At 46.2% G+C, this 16,153-nt stretch overlaps 1 protein-coding gene across 1 annotated transcript in view; it reads left to right on the plus strand.

The window, feature by feature from the left end:
- Positions 1-67: 67 nt before the first annotated feature.
- Positions 68-16,153, plus strand: part of ANTXRL (anthrax toxin receptor-like) — a 56,164-nt gene continuing 40,078 nt past the window's right edge. Inside the window, exons 1-5 of the mRNA XM_014958088.1 lie at positions 68-480; positions 12,249-12,320; positions 12,465-12,536; positions 14,535-14,616; positions 14,721-14,754. Of these exons, the coding sequence (XP_014813574.1) occupies positions 317-480; positions 12,249-12,320; positions 12,465-12,536; positions 14,535-14,616; positions 14,721-14,754 (424 nt within the window). The 5' untranslated portion in view covers positions 68-316. The remainder of the gene's footprint in view (positions 481-12,248; positions 12,321-12,464; positions 12,537-14,534; positions 14,617-14,720; positions 14,755-16,153) is intronic.

The following is a 16,153-nucleotide window of genomic DNA, read 5'->3' on the forward strand; positions in this document are numbered from 1 at the left end:
GCGGGACGGGGCTTGAGCCGCCGGTGCGGGACGGGGCTGAGCCGCCGGGGCGGCGGGGCATGGGGACGGGGCTGCGGGGACCCTCCGGCCGGGCTCAGCCCCCAGCCCGCGGCCAGCACGGCGGGACCCGGCGGGGGGGGGTGCCCTGAGCTGATTTGATCCTCAACTTAGCGATTTTTATTCTTTCCCCCCCTCCCCATCTTGTATTTTTTATGGTTTTTTCTCTCGCTGGTTCCGAAGAGCCCGTAAGAGAGAGAGGGAGAGGGACGGGGGGAGGAGGAGGAGGAGGAGGAGGGAGAATTAAGGAAGGGAAAAGATGGCGAGTTGCAGGAGCAGCGTGGAGAAGGCAGCGTTTTTGTGCTGCTTCTTGCTGGCCGTGGGGAGCTTCACCTCCTGCGCCCGGCCCGAGGAGGAGGAGGATGAGCAAGAAGAGCAGCGCTCCTGTCACGGTGCCTTTGATCTCTACTTCGTCCTGGATAAGTAAGTGACAGCCGCATTTAAAAACCTTTATTCACCCTTCAGTGCCTCCTGGCAGCAGCAGGGACCTTGTTTCCCCCCCGTCTCTCCGGGTGCCTTCCCCCCGGTGCCAAACGGGATGTCTGGGGCAGGGTCCTTATTTTTGTTTCCCCCCAAAAATTTGCAGGTTCCCCAGGCGGAGCATTGAGGGGAGCCCCGGGTGTTATCCGGGGTTAGTGGGAGAGGGGGTCACCTCGGGGCTGCAGCGTGGCAGGGTCCTTATTTTTGCTTCCCCCCCTCCAAATTTGCAGGTTCCCCAGGCGGAACGGTATCCGGGGTTAGTGGCACACACCAGCCCGGGAGAGGGGGTCACCTCGGGGCTGCAGCGTGTGGTGTGTTGGATTTTGGGGGGGGTTGATGTCAGTCCATGCCCCCAGCGCTCCTGGAGTTTGGTGTCAGGACTCGGGATGTCACCCGGGGGATTTAGCAGCACCAGGGCTGTGAGGACCTACTTGAAGTTCAGACCGTTTGTATGCAGAGGTGGCTTTTTTTTTACAGGCTCACAACAAGGTTTTGTAAAACTTGTTTCTGCTCGACTGCTTTGGGGTTGTCTAAACCTGTGTTTGAGCTACGTCTATGGAAACAGGTTGGCGAATACTTTTCTTTAGTGCTACGTCAGCCCAATTTAGGTCTGGCCGGAGGGTATGGCTGAGCTGACGCTCGCAGGCGTGTTAGAGCAAGCACTGGCAAAGCGTGTGGCGTGTGGTGTGTTGGATTTTGGGGGGGGTTGATGTCAGTCCATGCCCCCAGCGCTCCTGGAGTTTGGTGCCAGGATTCGGGATGTCACCCGGGGGATTTAGCAGCACCAGGGCTGTGAGGACCTACTTGAAGTTCAGACCGTTTGTATGCAGAGGTGGCTTTTTTTTTACAGGCTCACAACAAGGTTTTGTAAAACTTGTTTCTGCTCGACTGCTTTGGGGTTGTCTAAACCTGTGTTTGAGCTACGTCTATGGAAACAGGTTGGCGAATACTTTTCTTTAGTGCTACGTCAGCCCAATTTAGGTCTGGCCGGAGGGTATGGCTGAGCTGATGCTTGTAGGCATGTTAGAGCAAGCACTGGCAAAGCGTGTGGTAAAATGGTGCACCCACAGGTGTTTTTCAGGAGGCACAAATCCCTGTTTCTCTTGGTGCACAGCTCCAGCTTGACAGCCAAGGGTTAAACTCGAGGAGTCAATTGTTCATCCCCCACATGCTCTGGGTGGGATGGTTCTGTTGTGTAGGACATCCTGGGTGATGTAGGTGAGGTGGTGTTATGGAAGACTGAAGACTTCTCGTGAGTCTTACCCACAAGGCAGGTACAAAGTCTGTGCTGTGTCCCAGCTGGGAGAGCTGCTCAGTCCCTCAGCCTCCTGCCTGAGGCAAGGAGCCACCATCCCTCAGGGGCCAGTGGATTCTATTCCCCTGGTCAAGATGAAGGGGAAAAAAAGTATCATTAAGTAGAGATTCTGTTTTTTAGAGCAAAAGGACCCAAAGACCAAAGGCATTTTGCCTTTCTGAAAGATGCACTAACACACCATGTGGTCATTGTTTTGGTTGTTGTTTTTTTTTTTCCACGAAGAACTTATTCCTGTTACTTTGTGTTTAGGAAGAGCACTGTGAGGGGTGGGTGTTAGTTCTTGCATTCATTCTCACCAGGTTTTCACTGTTACTTTAATTATGCTCCCTTCCCATGTTGAATTCCTTGTAACAGTAAGTGTTAATTACAGTCCAGGTTCTGTGACGTGGTATCTGCCTTCTGCAGCGTGATTTCCTTGTTCACAGAGGCACTGAGTACCCAGCAACCACCTCCTATGCCCCTTCTCATCTGTAAATCAAAAACCTCTTTGCTGGGATAATGGCTGTTAGCACCAGGGTTGTGTTTGGGGAAACCAAGGCAGAGAAGAGAGTGATTTGCTCAGAGCCACCGATGCGTCAAGCAATAGGAAGCTGGTTGTGTAAGCGAGTTCCTCTTTGGTATTGTGGGCATGAAATCATCTCTTTTCTTTCTAGAGGCTACAGGTCTTGTATCTCAACTCAAGTGCTCCCTGGTCCACTGGAGACCGGACCTGATCACGGTTAAAGTAAAACTCATGGACTTTGGTTTCACTGGGAAAATCCTCTTTGGCTTCGGTTGCAAACTGAGCCTTTATATCCTCCGAGAGTTATAACAAAGAGTTCCTCTTTGGTCAAAAGCTGTCATAAGAGTTACTCAGGCCCCTGAGTGGTTTTAGAGTCCGTCTCTGCTCCTACCACCGGGTCTGTGGCAACATGGTGGCCAAGCTGCTTCTGGCCTCGATGAGGTTGCATTTCAATCCGTACGTGCCGAATTTTAGGAGCCGTGGGTCCCGCGCTGGCCGAGGGTGTACTCAGTCCCAGCTGTGCTCTGTGACATCTGGCACAGCCCGAGGAGCTTCATGGAGGCAGGGAGGATCGGCTGCAAGAGTAAACTCTGGATCTTGAGAGAGTTCACCCAAAGGAACTAGATAATCCATGAGTGTTGAGAAGAGTCAGGGTATTCCTGGCAGGGAGAAGGCAGGAAGCCAATCAGAGCAGCTGGTAAAAGTGAAAATACAGTGAACACATTTTTTTTTTCTTAGAATTGTATCCATGCTGTCGAATATCTGGGAAGAATCCTGGCTCTAATTTCTCATCAGAGAATCCCCAGAAAAACCCAGCCCTATGCACCACAGAGTATCCCCACACGGCCAGGGGATTGCCTCCCTTCGTTGGTGCCTTGCCAGTCTGGAGTTAGATGTGTTCAGGCTTAATTAGCTGGCTAACGATGGGATTGGAGCGTTGGCTCCGTGCAAACTCCTGCCTTTAATCCTGCTCTTCAGCTGGATGACAGGCCCTGTCTCCAAAGTCAGCCTGGGTTGAACCAAAATGACTTTAAATCTGCTTTGCTGTGCTTCCCCATGGAAAGATGTGATCTCACATCAGTAGGAGGCAAATGGGAGGAAGACAACGAGCCTTCCTCCTTAGGCATCTAAGCATCGTGTGTTACTGCAATGACTTTATTGGAGCATGATTTTTTTCCTTTTCAGTCCTGCCAAGCAAAGTCTGCGGGGATTTAATCCTGCAGGCAACAACCATCAGATGGAAAAGATCATCTGCTGGTGAAGTTATTGTTATAATATATATGCTGCCAATTAGAAAAAGAAACTCGCTGATTTCTTACAGTTTTTCTCCGTCTGAAGCTGACTGCAGCCCTTTAGGTTAACTCCATGGGACGGACAAGATCAGGGTGGTGGAACTAAGCCTTGGGATGCCCAAGAAGCAGAAAGGGAAAGGCAGCGTGTGTGGGAGGGAGACCTGCCACCCTCCTCCTTAGGATTGACCCTGCCAGAGCCGCATCAGGACTGCCTTGTCCTGGGGATGCTTAGATGAGCAAATCCCTTGAAGGCAGGAGAACTGGACGTGTGCTGGCTGCGGGGGTGGCTGCCCAGACTCTGTATGTCGTACTTCTACGAGTCTGTGCAGGCTTGAGTTTATTTGGAGGTGTCATGGGAGACTTGGGAGTATCACACTGAAGCAGCAGAATTTTTCCTGTTGGCACCTAAGTCGCTCCCTCTGCCCGAGGTGAGGCAGTGAGCAGTGCAGCTGGGTAGCCATCTCCCCGATACGGTCAAGGAGCCTGTGATATCAAAGATCTCATGTTTACCTTTAAACAAACACAGCTCTTAAGCCCAGCGTGAGTAGCTCTCACCTGCTTTGATTGCTTCATCTGCTTCGGTTGCCCAGGTGCATGAAGGACTTGTGTCAGTCCCATCCCAAACTGCCAAGGATGGGTCCTCCTTGGAATCTGATGGATCCTCTTAGGAATTTGACCGAAGGACTGTCAGGCCTTGTGGTGACATCCTTGTGCTTGAGTATGTAAATAGCTGCCTTTCATCCTTGTCTCCCTGCTAACATCCAGCTGCTGTTTGTAATCATATTGAAATGCACTTGCAGAGCGGAAAGGATGACTGACCTCTAGTGTCTTCTAATTATAACAGTGCCTGATAGCATCATTATGATTGTTTATTAGTGGAACAAATATAAACCCTTTTAAAGTAAGGAGTTATGACTGCCATAAATACCTGCTGCTGGCAATGCTTGACATGATGGATCTGAGCTGCAGAACTGTATTTTATATTTATGCAATATGAAGAAATGTCTTTGATTATCTTTTGACTGTAAGACAGGATGGGAAAGTCGAAAGTATTTTCTCATTTTTCCTGCTGGGATGTTTGCTAAGAAATTGTTTGGATTTTGAGGGAAAATGAGATGCACAGCCATGGGAAAATGTTTTCTTTTTCCTCAGCACAGACCATGGCAGCACAAATGTCTCAAGTAAGGCCCCTGGTTGATTTTTCTTTTAGAGCAGTGATTATAACTCTTTTTTTTCTTTTGGGGGGGAGGAGGCTGTCCTAACTACCTTTTCACTGCTCCTCATCTTCCCCTTGAACCCTCTTCATGGTATTCCTGTCTCTTGGCCCCACAAAAATACTGCCTTTCACATTGGTTTTGCTTCGTCTCCTGTGGTCCCAAGAGCATCCCTGTCAACAGTAGCTTTGGTAAAGACATCAGTGCGATGCGGCCAGCCTCTCGCTTGTAATCCCTTTTCCAGCTGCCTCTCTTTTTGAACTCGCTAAAGCCTTGCTCCAGAGGTGAATGTCACTGGTGGGGAGCGGGCAGGGAAGACCACAACCTCATCAGGTGGGAAATCAGCTACCCCATCCCATCTCCTTCCTGGTTTTGAGTCTGTGTCCACCTCCCCAACTTCCCATGAAAAGCCAGTTGTGTGGGAGGTGTTGGGAGGGAAACAGATTAATATTTCCTGATTCACTTCAGGGAAGCCAAAAAGCCCCCAGAACAAAAGGCATTTCAGGAGCTGCTATTCTGATCTCTACATATGTTGTTTTTTCATGATACGCTGGATCTAAAGCAAACAAAGAAGAGAGTTTGGTAAACATATTTTGCGCCCCCCCTTTCTTTTCCTCCCTGATGATTTCCTCGCCAATGACTTGAATGCATTTAGCACTTGTGAGTTACAAGTATTTTTGGCCTTGGGCTCTCACTGTAGCCCTCTGCCTCTCTTCCTGCGCCCACGTAGTCCCAACCCGAGAGTGTTAGGATGGAGCTGGAGCAGTGGGAGCTTAACACAGAGGGAGAAACTGCTTATCTGGGTCCCATGTTGTTCTGTGCACTGAAGAGGGGAAGAGAAGTGGCTAACGACATTGTTGTGGTTGGAACTCAGACCGCTGGCAGAGATAGGTGCCTGAACACACATGTTCTGTCACCTAACTTAATTGCATTTGAAAAAACATCTCGTATTAACTGACAAATCACTGCTGAACTCCTCTTTCTGTAGGCAAGAATATCTGCCTACTGCAGCCAGACCTGAGGTCGTGGTCAGTTGTAGGACCTGGTGCAGGTCAGTTCTCTGCTGAGATTGAGAGGAGCTGCTGTCTGAACAAAAACATCAGCTTTGTTCCTCAGGTGGCGTTGGCTTAAATGCATGTGTATTTAAAAATGGTTGTGTCTATCTGTCTTCCTCCTGTCTGACTATCTTTCTTCCCCCCTCTTTCCCCTTTATAATGTAACCACATCATCTGCATGACACCTCTCATACTCCCCAGCTGCCTGTAAGCAATATTCCTTACTGCTTTCAAGACATAATCTGTTGCTATTTTGCCTTTTGCATCTTTCTTTGTTGTGGTTATGTCGCAGCCAGGGCTGTGATTTTTCTTACAACCAGGTATAATTGCTTGGAATGTTCTGAAGTGATTTTTTTTTCAGCTTCAGACATACCTATGTTATTGGAACCAGGTTTTATTTGTTTGCGTTTTGTCTGATATTATTCTGCCAGATTTGCCTTTTGGCAGGAGAAAAATACTCGGGAAAACCAATTCTCTTCCCTTCTGCCCCAAGAAAAAAAAATATTTATAAAACACAAGGCAAAGCTAATGGGTAGTGGTTATTTGACGTAAAATGTGTACAGTTAACGGGAAGAAAAAGCCATGGCAGCTTGTCATTTGCAGTCTACTTATGCATGTAACTAAATCTGATTTATTTGGGGCTTGAGCCAAGGAAGTAAACCGTAAGATTCCCAGTGACCTAGGATTTTTGTTTGTGTGCGCTCAGTGATTGAGAATTTCATTACTCTTGTCTGAGCTTGCAGGCCAAAGGCTGGTGTGAATTGTGGGTTTGTATGAGGTGTGGTGTCACTGAACCTTTTCATCTCAAAGGCAGGGAAGATGAATTGACTTCTGTGAGTTATTCACAGCCCAAGAGTTGTATCTTTCTGCTCCTGGCTATCATTTTTGCCTTGTTAAGTGTAACTGGGATGGACTGTCCCGCTTTGCTCCCCGTGTTGTGCTGAAGAGGACCAGGATGCTGAGAGTGGGTCTTCTAGCCCTGATGCTGCTCAGAGCAGCTCTAGAGCTTTACAGGGAGATCTGAAGTAGTTGGATGCAGCCTGATCACAGCTTTTGAATTTCACTTTGCGCTCATTTTATTGGCAAAAGCTATAGCAAGAGCTACAGTGCCAGGTGGGGAGGACTTGTGGATTAGATGTATTACTGTAGGAGCAAAGGGCAATGTTTTGAGGCATGACTTATAGAAGTCTATAGACAAAGCTGCAGACTTTGTTAGTAGTTTTGTATGAGAAAAGCTATTTATAAAATTCATGGGTTTGGTCATGAAACCTTTTGGATTCAAGTATTTTGGGTCCTGTGTTCGGTGTGCCAGCCTAGGACTAAAATTCATTTTCCATTCACTTCTCTGCATCTTCCCCTCCACATTCCAGCCCTTGTCTTGTCCATTAATGTTACGAGTACTCTGAAGCAAGGACTGTCTCTGAATGGCTGTCTCCGCCAGTGTTTCTAATTGCCTCTGGAGCAGATAATATAAACTAGTCCTTCCTTGCTTGGATGAATCATCCAGTCGAGGTCCCTTCCATGCTTGCAAGAAGCATTGTTTGGGAGGGGAGGATCCCTGTCACTTTGAATGCCTTGCTGGCTCCGAAGGCAGCGGAGGGGTGGATGAACACGCGCGTGCGTGTCTGAAACCACAACAAAATAGATGCCCCAGGGTCTGCTTTTATTGCAGAGCAGTTATTAGCCATGTGCAAGAATTCTGTTGTCTACAGTGTGGTTGTGGCCACAAAGGGCTCTCCAAATAACGACAACAAAGTGCCACGTCTTCTGAGCAATGGACCATATACAGGGCCACCAGTAGCTGGAGGGGACAGAGACTTACAGCGACCTGAAAACTCAATGGGTGTTGTACTCCCCTGACACAGTGCTCAAACTGAACCCAGCGTCAATAATAAATGGGTCTGTATTTTGCTACAGGATCTCTGGAATTGCTGCTTTCAGCTAATCTGTAATAGAGTCAAATGTGCAAGGGATGGAGGGGCGGAATGGGACGAGGGGCAGCTCTCCATCTTCGAGGGGTTTCACTTTTGCACTTTTAGCAGGAAGGAAAGGCTTTGGGTCCTGCTGCCTTCTGTATGTACGTGTGGTAATAAAAATGTTTGCTGTTTGGGTAGTGCTGGGGTTTTAGCTTTCACTGTGAAGCTGCGGGTCTGATGTGTATGGCCCTCGGTTGGTCTGTGCTGGCTCCTGAGGCGAGTTTAGCTGTGACTGGGAGTCACGAATGGCCTAGGAATGGCACCTGAGAGATGATCCTCCTGGTTTTTATCTGCTGAAGGAACCGGGCTGAGCGTGGTACCTTGTATGCCAGGGTTGTGCCTCTTGGTTTCTCTGGGCTCCAGCTTCCACCTCCTCCGGGAGCCTGAGGGGAAAGAAGAGGAGGCTTCCAGCCCATCTTGTGCTTTCTTGTCTTCACAAACAGCAGTGAAATACCTCAGCTTGAGGTATTGCTCACCATTTTTATCCAGGCATGGAGCTCTGCAGTAAGCAAGCGGGAGCAGGATCAGGCCTTGCCGTCCCATCGCTTCCTTCCAGCCCCAGAAATACTCGCCGACCTCCTCTTCTTTCCCCTCCCATCAAGCGGTAGCAATGTGAAATTCGGGGAAAACAGCAGCAGCAGCTGCTCCTCTGAGCCGCGTCCCGATGAGGCTGGGAGCACATTCTTTCCTATGTTGTGGTTTGCTGACTCTCCTCTTTGTCTCATGTGTAACGGGAGCAGAGCTCGGGGAGCGCGCTGGCGGCAAATAGCTCCTGTGGGTTTTTTTCACGTCACTCGGGCCTAATTCTGGCCCCAATTGTGTGGGTATGAACCTGGGGGAAATTCTGCTGTTTCACCCCAGCGGAACCAGCAGCAGAAACAGGCCCTGAAATACTTTCTGTGGCACTCGGGCTGCCCACCCCAGCTGTTTATTGCTTTGCGTTTGCCTTTGCCATGAGAGTCCTATAGCCTCTGAGGGCTGAAACCCCACTGCTCCGCTGGGCTCTGACAGGCAAACAAACCGCTTGTGAGCGGTGGGTCTCTGTTTCTCTGTTCATGGAGGCCTTTGGCCTGTGGGGCTTGGTATTTCACAGAGAAAGCCGGGCTCGCTGGGCCGCCTCAGCAGGGAGAGGGCAGGGAGGCAGCCCAGGGCTCGGCTGGGCAGCGGCCATTTTGTTTGATGTGAGGAGCTGAACCAGGCAGCTGGTGACCATCTCCAAGGCGTGCACCACCAAGATGGGTCTGGCTGTAACATAGTCTTTCTCAGCAGACAGCCACAGTGCTGGCTTGGTGCATCCACTGGGACAAACCTCCTCCCTGGCAGCATTGCTCCTTCATGGCGTGCCCCAGTTACTGGTGAGGGTGGATGAGTGTGGGCCTCACACCCGGTGCTTCTTCTGCATGGCACCAATCTCTTCCATGCCTCATTACTCTTTCCTCATTGTTCAGAAGTCCTCACAGTTCCTCTGAGATCTTACAGGAGTGTGTCGTTTGGTGGCCAAACAGGCCACAATTTGCTTGTGGTTATTTACTGATGGCACTTTGAGACAACATGGCATGGCTTTGTTCAAGGCTCCTCTTAGCAGAGGTACACTGAGTAACAGGACTTTGTTTAATTACTGTAAGGTTCTAAGGGAAACAACAAAAAAACCAAAACCACTGTAAAAATCTTTCTGTGTGGATGTCCAAGAATAACCTGTGATGTAGAGCATCACTGAAAGACCCTGTGCTTTCTCCAGGCTTGGTAACTGTGGAGTTAAAAATAAGTATGGCCTTCAAGCATTGGCCATGGTCAGAAAGGAGGTTACAGTGTGCTTGGAGCATTCCACTTGCCATGGGAAACCAAGGCAAAAACTTCCAATTCTGATCCAGCCATGAAATACAGCAATTTAGTTTATGCCACCAGCAAACTGATTCTGCAGTTCAAAAGATAAGATCCCAAAAGCACTGAAAGGCACGAATATTTTCAATAGTCCTGGGCAGCTGTTGTTTATCAGTGTTGGGAGTAATATTTGACAACGTTTGGCAACTTAGTGTATAGTTTAGCAAACGTTTCATTGTTGTAAATTTTTGTTGCAAAAAATGTTGCAAATTTGCCATGAAAACTGCTGTTGCTGGTGACGTGGGGTCAGGCCTCTGGGGCAACAGATGAAACTACATCAGGACGAACCCCAGTAGCCTCCAGAATATATATATATATATATGAAACAGCAAATAACAAGACTTTGCAAACAGGAATATTTAGAGGTGAGTTTGGGGGGAAGGGTGGGAAATCAGGTTCTTTTCTAAGTCAGGACACCCCCACTGGTGTTCTTGAAGGGTTTGGCACGACTGGTGTTGGTGGCACTTGGGCATCGTTTGCAGAGGGAGGTGACACTGACCATTTCACTGGTACTCCTTATTTGAGATTTTGAAACAGTAAAATTTTCTTGCTAGTATTTCTGTCTGGCTTTTGACACTTCCTAGCTGAGAAGTGACGTGTGGGTCCCCTTCTGAGGGAAGAAGGAGACCCACTTCCATGCTGAAGAACCTCTGCTTAATGGGGTTGTAGCTCAGTGATGTTGATCCGGGTACTTGGAGAGCATGGTATATGTCCCGTGGGGACTCACCCATGACAGAGACATCCTTGGCTTGCCAGAGGTGGGCATCTATAGGTTTATTACAGCCAGTTCTAGTTACTTTTAGTCTCACCAGTTGTTCCAAAAAGGGGTGTTTCATTAAAGTCAAGAGTACATGGAAATGCGTAGTCTTAAGGTTATCTGTGCATTTTCACTTTAAAAGTCTTTCTGGTTTTTCGCCATTAGTAGCTTATGACTTTCTCAGATTTTTGATATCTTGGCTGTTTTGCCGAGCTATTCTTTGCCTGAGTGGTAAATTAAAAAAAAAAGGCAGTGGAAGGAGGGGAAATAACTCCGACAGGCCTAAAAAGGTGTTGGAAATGATCGTTTGTTGCTGTTACAAAGAAAATTTGTTGCTGCTTTCTTTTTTGGATTGCATCAGTGGCTCTGCAGCTGGCAGTAGAAATATGATACCTCTTCCAAAATAGGTCATTCTTTTCCAAGTACGAAACTGTGGCTATTCTATGTAGGGAAGTGACTCCACTGGAAACTGCAGGAATTGGATTTAAGTGGGATGGCAAGCTCAGAATGAAACTGAAAGTGCCAACTCCAGAGGGGAAAGAATTAAAAAATAAAAAAAGATTGGGAGCAGTAAATGCATAGATTCAAGGAAAATCTCTTTGAGTTCATCATGTTTAGAGATGGGACTTTCAGAAAAATCCTGCTGTTCCGTACCTGACAGGAGTGACTGGCATAGGGTCACTTGGGAAGCCTGTACTAGATCAGAGAATTGTAATATGGGATCATTTTCTCACTTTTTTTTTGATACATTTGCACAGAAAAATGTCGAATGGCAGTTAGAGGAAACCTACTGCTTTACAGTAGTTAAACTTCAGGAATTTTTTTAGTTCTGCACCTAATCCCCTGTGATCCTCTGTATGTGCTGTTGTTTTATTTATCGTTCTGCCCAAAATACCTGATAAGGCTCGTTTGCTTTCCTTGCCAAGCAAACTCACATTCCTTCATAAACACCACAGTCTTAGGGAGGGCTTTAAAGCCATTGACTTCTCATGCTTTGTAGACTTTTTAATGGCTTGAAAGTGTATGGGTAGATCTGCATGGTAGATCTGGAGATGTTCAGACCCCACCTGGACACGTTCCTGTGCAACCTGCTCTGGGTGGCCCTGCTGTGGCAGGGGGTTGGACTGGATGATCTCCAGAGGTCCCTTCCAGCCCCATAGCATTCTGGGATTCTGTGACTGACTGTCCAGAATATTTGCTGAGCGAATTATCTATGAGTACTGCCTTTCCTTTCTGAATTACTTCGAAAGCTTTCTCTGTTGAAACAAACAGTAATTGATGCAAACGTTCTCCCCCGCATTCTGGGAGAATAGAGGGTCAGTCAAGACTTTCTGTGAGGCTGCAAGGGCAGAGCTGTGCTCTGAGAAAGTAAATAATTTGCTGGCAGATGATTTTGTGAAGTTGCATAAAATTAATTAAACTGGAAGAAAATATAAATACTTTATGTTATAAGCGGAACAAAAGCAGCTGGAAGAGTTACAAAGCTTGTTTCAAAGTAAACCATTTGACTCAGTGGGTTTTGCTGTGATGGTTCCTGTTACGGCTTCCAACACAACTGCTGTAGGAGCCTCAACAGGGTTTGCTGCCTCATCTCCATAGATCTCTGTGTAATTTGTGTCCCTGACCACCTTTGGAATAGCCCAGGCTTAAAAATCAGAGTGGAACAAGGAATTTTGCCATGAAATGAGATTGGAGTAATCGATTATGTTTTGTGTGCAGGTCTGGAAGTGTCAGAAATCATTGGACTGAGATTTACTCCTTTGTGGAAAGCCTAGCTGAGAAGTTCATTAGGTAATGTTTTTTTGAGATTATATTTTAATTTTATATATATCCATGTATCATTTATTTTTTCATTCACTGCTTCTAAGCAAATGAAAATCCGTTGAAGTAGTGGGTGTGTGTGTGACACAGAACTGTCTTGTTCTTCTGTTTCAGCCCAATGTTGCGGATGTCTTTCATCGTTTTCTCTTCACGAGGCACTACAATAATGAAGCTAACAGAAAACAGGCAAGTGCTTTCATCCAGAAATACCCTCCATCCCTCCTTTCAAGCAGCGAGTGGCCCCAAAACCAGAATTTGGAGGTCTGTCTTGGTCCTCAGGTCCTCCCTGAGTACATCCTCACTATCCCCAACTACCCAAATCAGGGCAGTTTTTCTGTATGAGATCTCCGACCCTGAGCTGATGAGCAAAAGACTGTGAGAAATTCCCAAAGTGACCCAAAGCCCCGAACTTTACACCTGCAGCTGGTTGTACCTGGTGCTGGAGCACTATCTCGCCAGGCTCTTGCACCCCTCTCCTGGACTACCTCCAGACAGCACCCGTGCCAGAGGTGGTTTGCAAAGCCAAGCCACAAGTTTCTTAAGAAAAAGAGAACCTGAGGCTGGAGCAAAATTCTTGTTGCCACCTTCACAACCAAATCCTCTTTTTTTTTTTTTAAAAAAAAACAACAAAACAAAACAAAAAAAAACAAAAAAAAAAAAAAACCCCAGAACCACCAGACCAGCAACAAAACAAAATTTAAAAAACCAAACCACCTCAAAAAAACAAAGCAAAAACCCACAATACATTTGGATTTAACTTGACTCACACAGAAATCCCTGTCATGGAGAGGTGTTTTGAAGTATTTTTTTTTTCATTTCAGCTTAGGGCCCTTGCTTTTGCTACTGCTTCTGTCTGTGTAAGAGGGCCTCAGGAGTATGGTGCACCCTATAAATAAAGGGGGCTCTGGAGCAGTCTTCAAAGGACAACACTGTTCTCTCCATTTCCTACTCCAGGGCATCATCCAAAACCTAAAAATCCTGCCCGGGGTCTTATGTTTCTGCTGGCTCCACCAGGTTTGGGCTCCGGTCTTGTATCTTGGTGACAGAGCTCAAACTTGCTTATTTCTCCCAAGTGGATTTGCTCTTTGCAAGGTGGAAAGTAGACAGGAACCCTGGGACAATATGTTGAACATGGTATTTGAATGTTCTCTTTCCTAAACGGCTCTCTGTATGATTCACCATTTTTCTTTTCAGTTCATTTTATACTTTGAACGGGTAAAAATGTGCTTTTTGCCCTAACAACATGCCCAATCCCAGCTCCTGGTTTTACCTTCATCCCACATAGACTCCTGTTTCCTAAAATGCCCAGCTGTAAAATTAAGCTTAGAGGGGTGCTCACTCTCTTCTTTTTTATAAAGAGAGGATGTCCCACAGCACCTGGGGCTGATGTTTGGACTGCCTACTTCTTGCCTGTTGAATATTTGTGCCTTATTTGTGTTGCATTAACATAATGAAAACTTTGCTAAGGATCAGGGTCTTCTAGTGATCGGTGATCAATTAAATTATTAATTGCCCTGAGCAATCCTCTTGCTTAACAGGTGTTTGTAGAGTAAGAAGCTACGCAACAGGAGAGAGTAAGGTTTGTAGAGTAAGAAGCTACGCAACAGGAGTCCCAGTATCAAAGTTACCTTCCTCTTACCAGGGAGCAATCTGTGCCCCAGGAAGGTTGATCAGTCCCTGGTGCAGGATAGGAAAATTCTTGTCTCTTATCTTTTGGCCTCTATCTTTATAATGGAAAAAGTCCTAATCCCAACTGTCTTCATGATTGATTAAATACAGAGTTTTTATTTGTCCCATTTTTTGTGACAGGGTCATAAGCTTTTCAATTCTCATTCCATCTGCACTTTGTCAGAGCTTAATATCTGGCATTTGCTTTAATTCAGTCTTACCCTGTCTGACTGTATACCAGAGCGAGGGATCAGGGACAGAATCACACCCTTAAAACGTGTTAACCCCAACGTTGTATCATTTGTCCAGTTTTGTGCTCCCACAGGTGTTTGGCAGAAAAATTGTGGGTTTTGAGAAATCTTGTTTTTACCCGTGTTTTAGCTGATGTGTGTGCTCTCTCTGCAATATACTGACAGGGTGCATAATCTACCTGTGGTACAGGAATATCTCAACAAGAGAAAAAAGAACTTCTAATAACATTGTCTCCATTATTTTTTATTTTTTTTTAATCCAAAGGGAAGCCATAAGACGAGGGCTCGACATTCTTCAGTATGAAGTGCCTGGAGGAGACACATTCATGCATGAGGGATTTAAAAGGGTAGACATCACAGTACCTCCCTTTCTTTGATTTATACCCGTAAAACTTGCTTTGCATGCTTCCGATGTGCTTAAGAGCTAACAATGTTCTACACTTCGTTGCAGGCAAACGAGCAGATTTACCAGGAATCCCATGGAGGTACGTGTTGTATATCCCTCATGTTATATATATGTCTGCATTAAAAAGACAGGGATGATAGTTCTTTATATGACCTGCAGTAAACCCGCCAAAAGAAGTGTTGGAGGAGGAAGTGGTGTTACACAATCTCTACATTCCATTTTGACTACAGCCCTACTTTTAAATGCGTGATTCATGGTTTATTAAGACCAGAGAAGACCAGTATGATCACAGATCTGACCCAATGCAGAATAAAGACCAGAGCATTAGAGCCAGAAATGCCTGTCCTGCACCCAGGGGACAGGGAAACCCAGACTTTCTTGGGCCCGTGGGCCCTTCTGAGACCCTCAGCCCTGTCTGTCTTGTGCACCCAAATTCTTGTTCTCATTAGCATGAATGCAATCAGCTGAGATTTTTAATCAGTATGAATGACTTGGGATCAGATTCTGAGTTCCTAAAGTGTAAAATTTCACTCAAATTTGAGAGGGAAATGTATTTGTGGTTTTTGTCCGTGCCAAAAGAAGGCCCAAGTAGTTAAACTGAACACTTCTTGCCTGGTCTGTACCCAGCTGGGAGGTTGTTCTCCTTTGTGGGCTGGTGGTCTCTTTGGAAGCTGGAGAAATGGGTCAGTGCCTTTTCAGTGAAACAGGCTGTGAGTGTAAGTGTCTTCAGTGGTGACTCTGCCTGGCTTCTCAGGCAGTGAAATCAAGAGTCCTGAGGAGTCCAGCAGCTGAAAACTATGTTTCTCCTTTATAACATCTAACTAAGAACTAGCAAACTGTTCTGTAAGTTGATTAGGAGTAGATGAAATCTGGATTTATAAGTTAAAATATCAGGGAAAAAACAAGTGTTCAAAAGAATGCAAAATAAGATCTCCAATTTTTCAGCTTTTTTCTAGCATGCTGGGCAATTAAAAAAAAAAAAAAAAGAAAAAGAGGATTACAGGAATCTAAGCTATTCCCCCCCCTCATTTGCAGGTCATTTGTTTAAGAGTTATGTCCGTGTCTGACATGACATGGGAAGGACTGTATGGCATAAGAAGCCTGTCAGAACTAATCAGTCTTTAATTTCAGACAGTATGGGGAAAGACACTTGGAATTGTAAGAGATTATTTTGAAAAAATAACAAGTACTTGCCTGAAAGTAACATGTATGTGTATTAGTTGCTTTGCTTAAGCACTATTGAAACAGAATGGTTGATTGATCCATAGTTTGCTTATTAATTTGGTTTTATGTTGTTAACACATTGCCTTTTTCGAGGTTGTATTGTATTGTATATCACCGTACATAGGTAGCTATCCAAAATCTGTGCAACCTTCTCACTTAAGCTTAGGTGAGATATGAAATGTCTTATCACAAGATGTGGATTTTCTTCCATGGGCTTGATCTTATGGTTTTAATGCTCAGAATTCCTGTGAACC

Source organism: Calidris pugnax, unplaced genomic scaffold (genome assembly GCF_001431845.1).
Source record: "Calidris pugnax isolate Ruff unplaced genomic scaffold, ASM143184v1 scaffold352, whole genome shotgun sequence".
NCBI classification, from domain to species: Eukaryota; Metazoa; Chordata; class Aves; order Charadriiformes; family Scolopacidae; genus Calidris; species Calidris pugnax.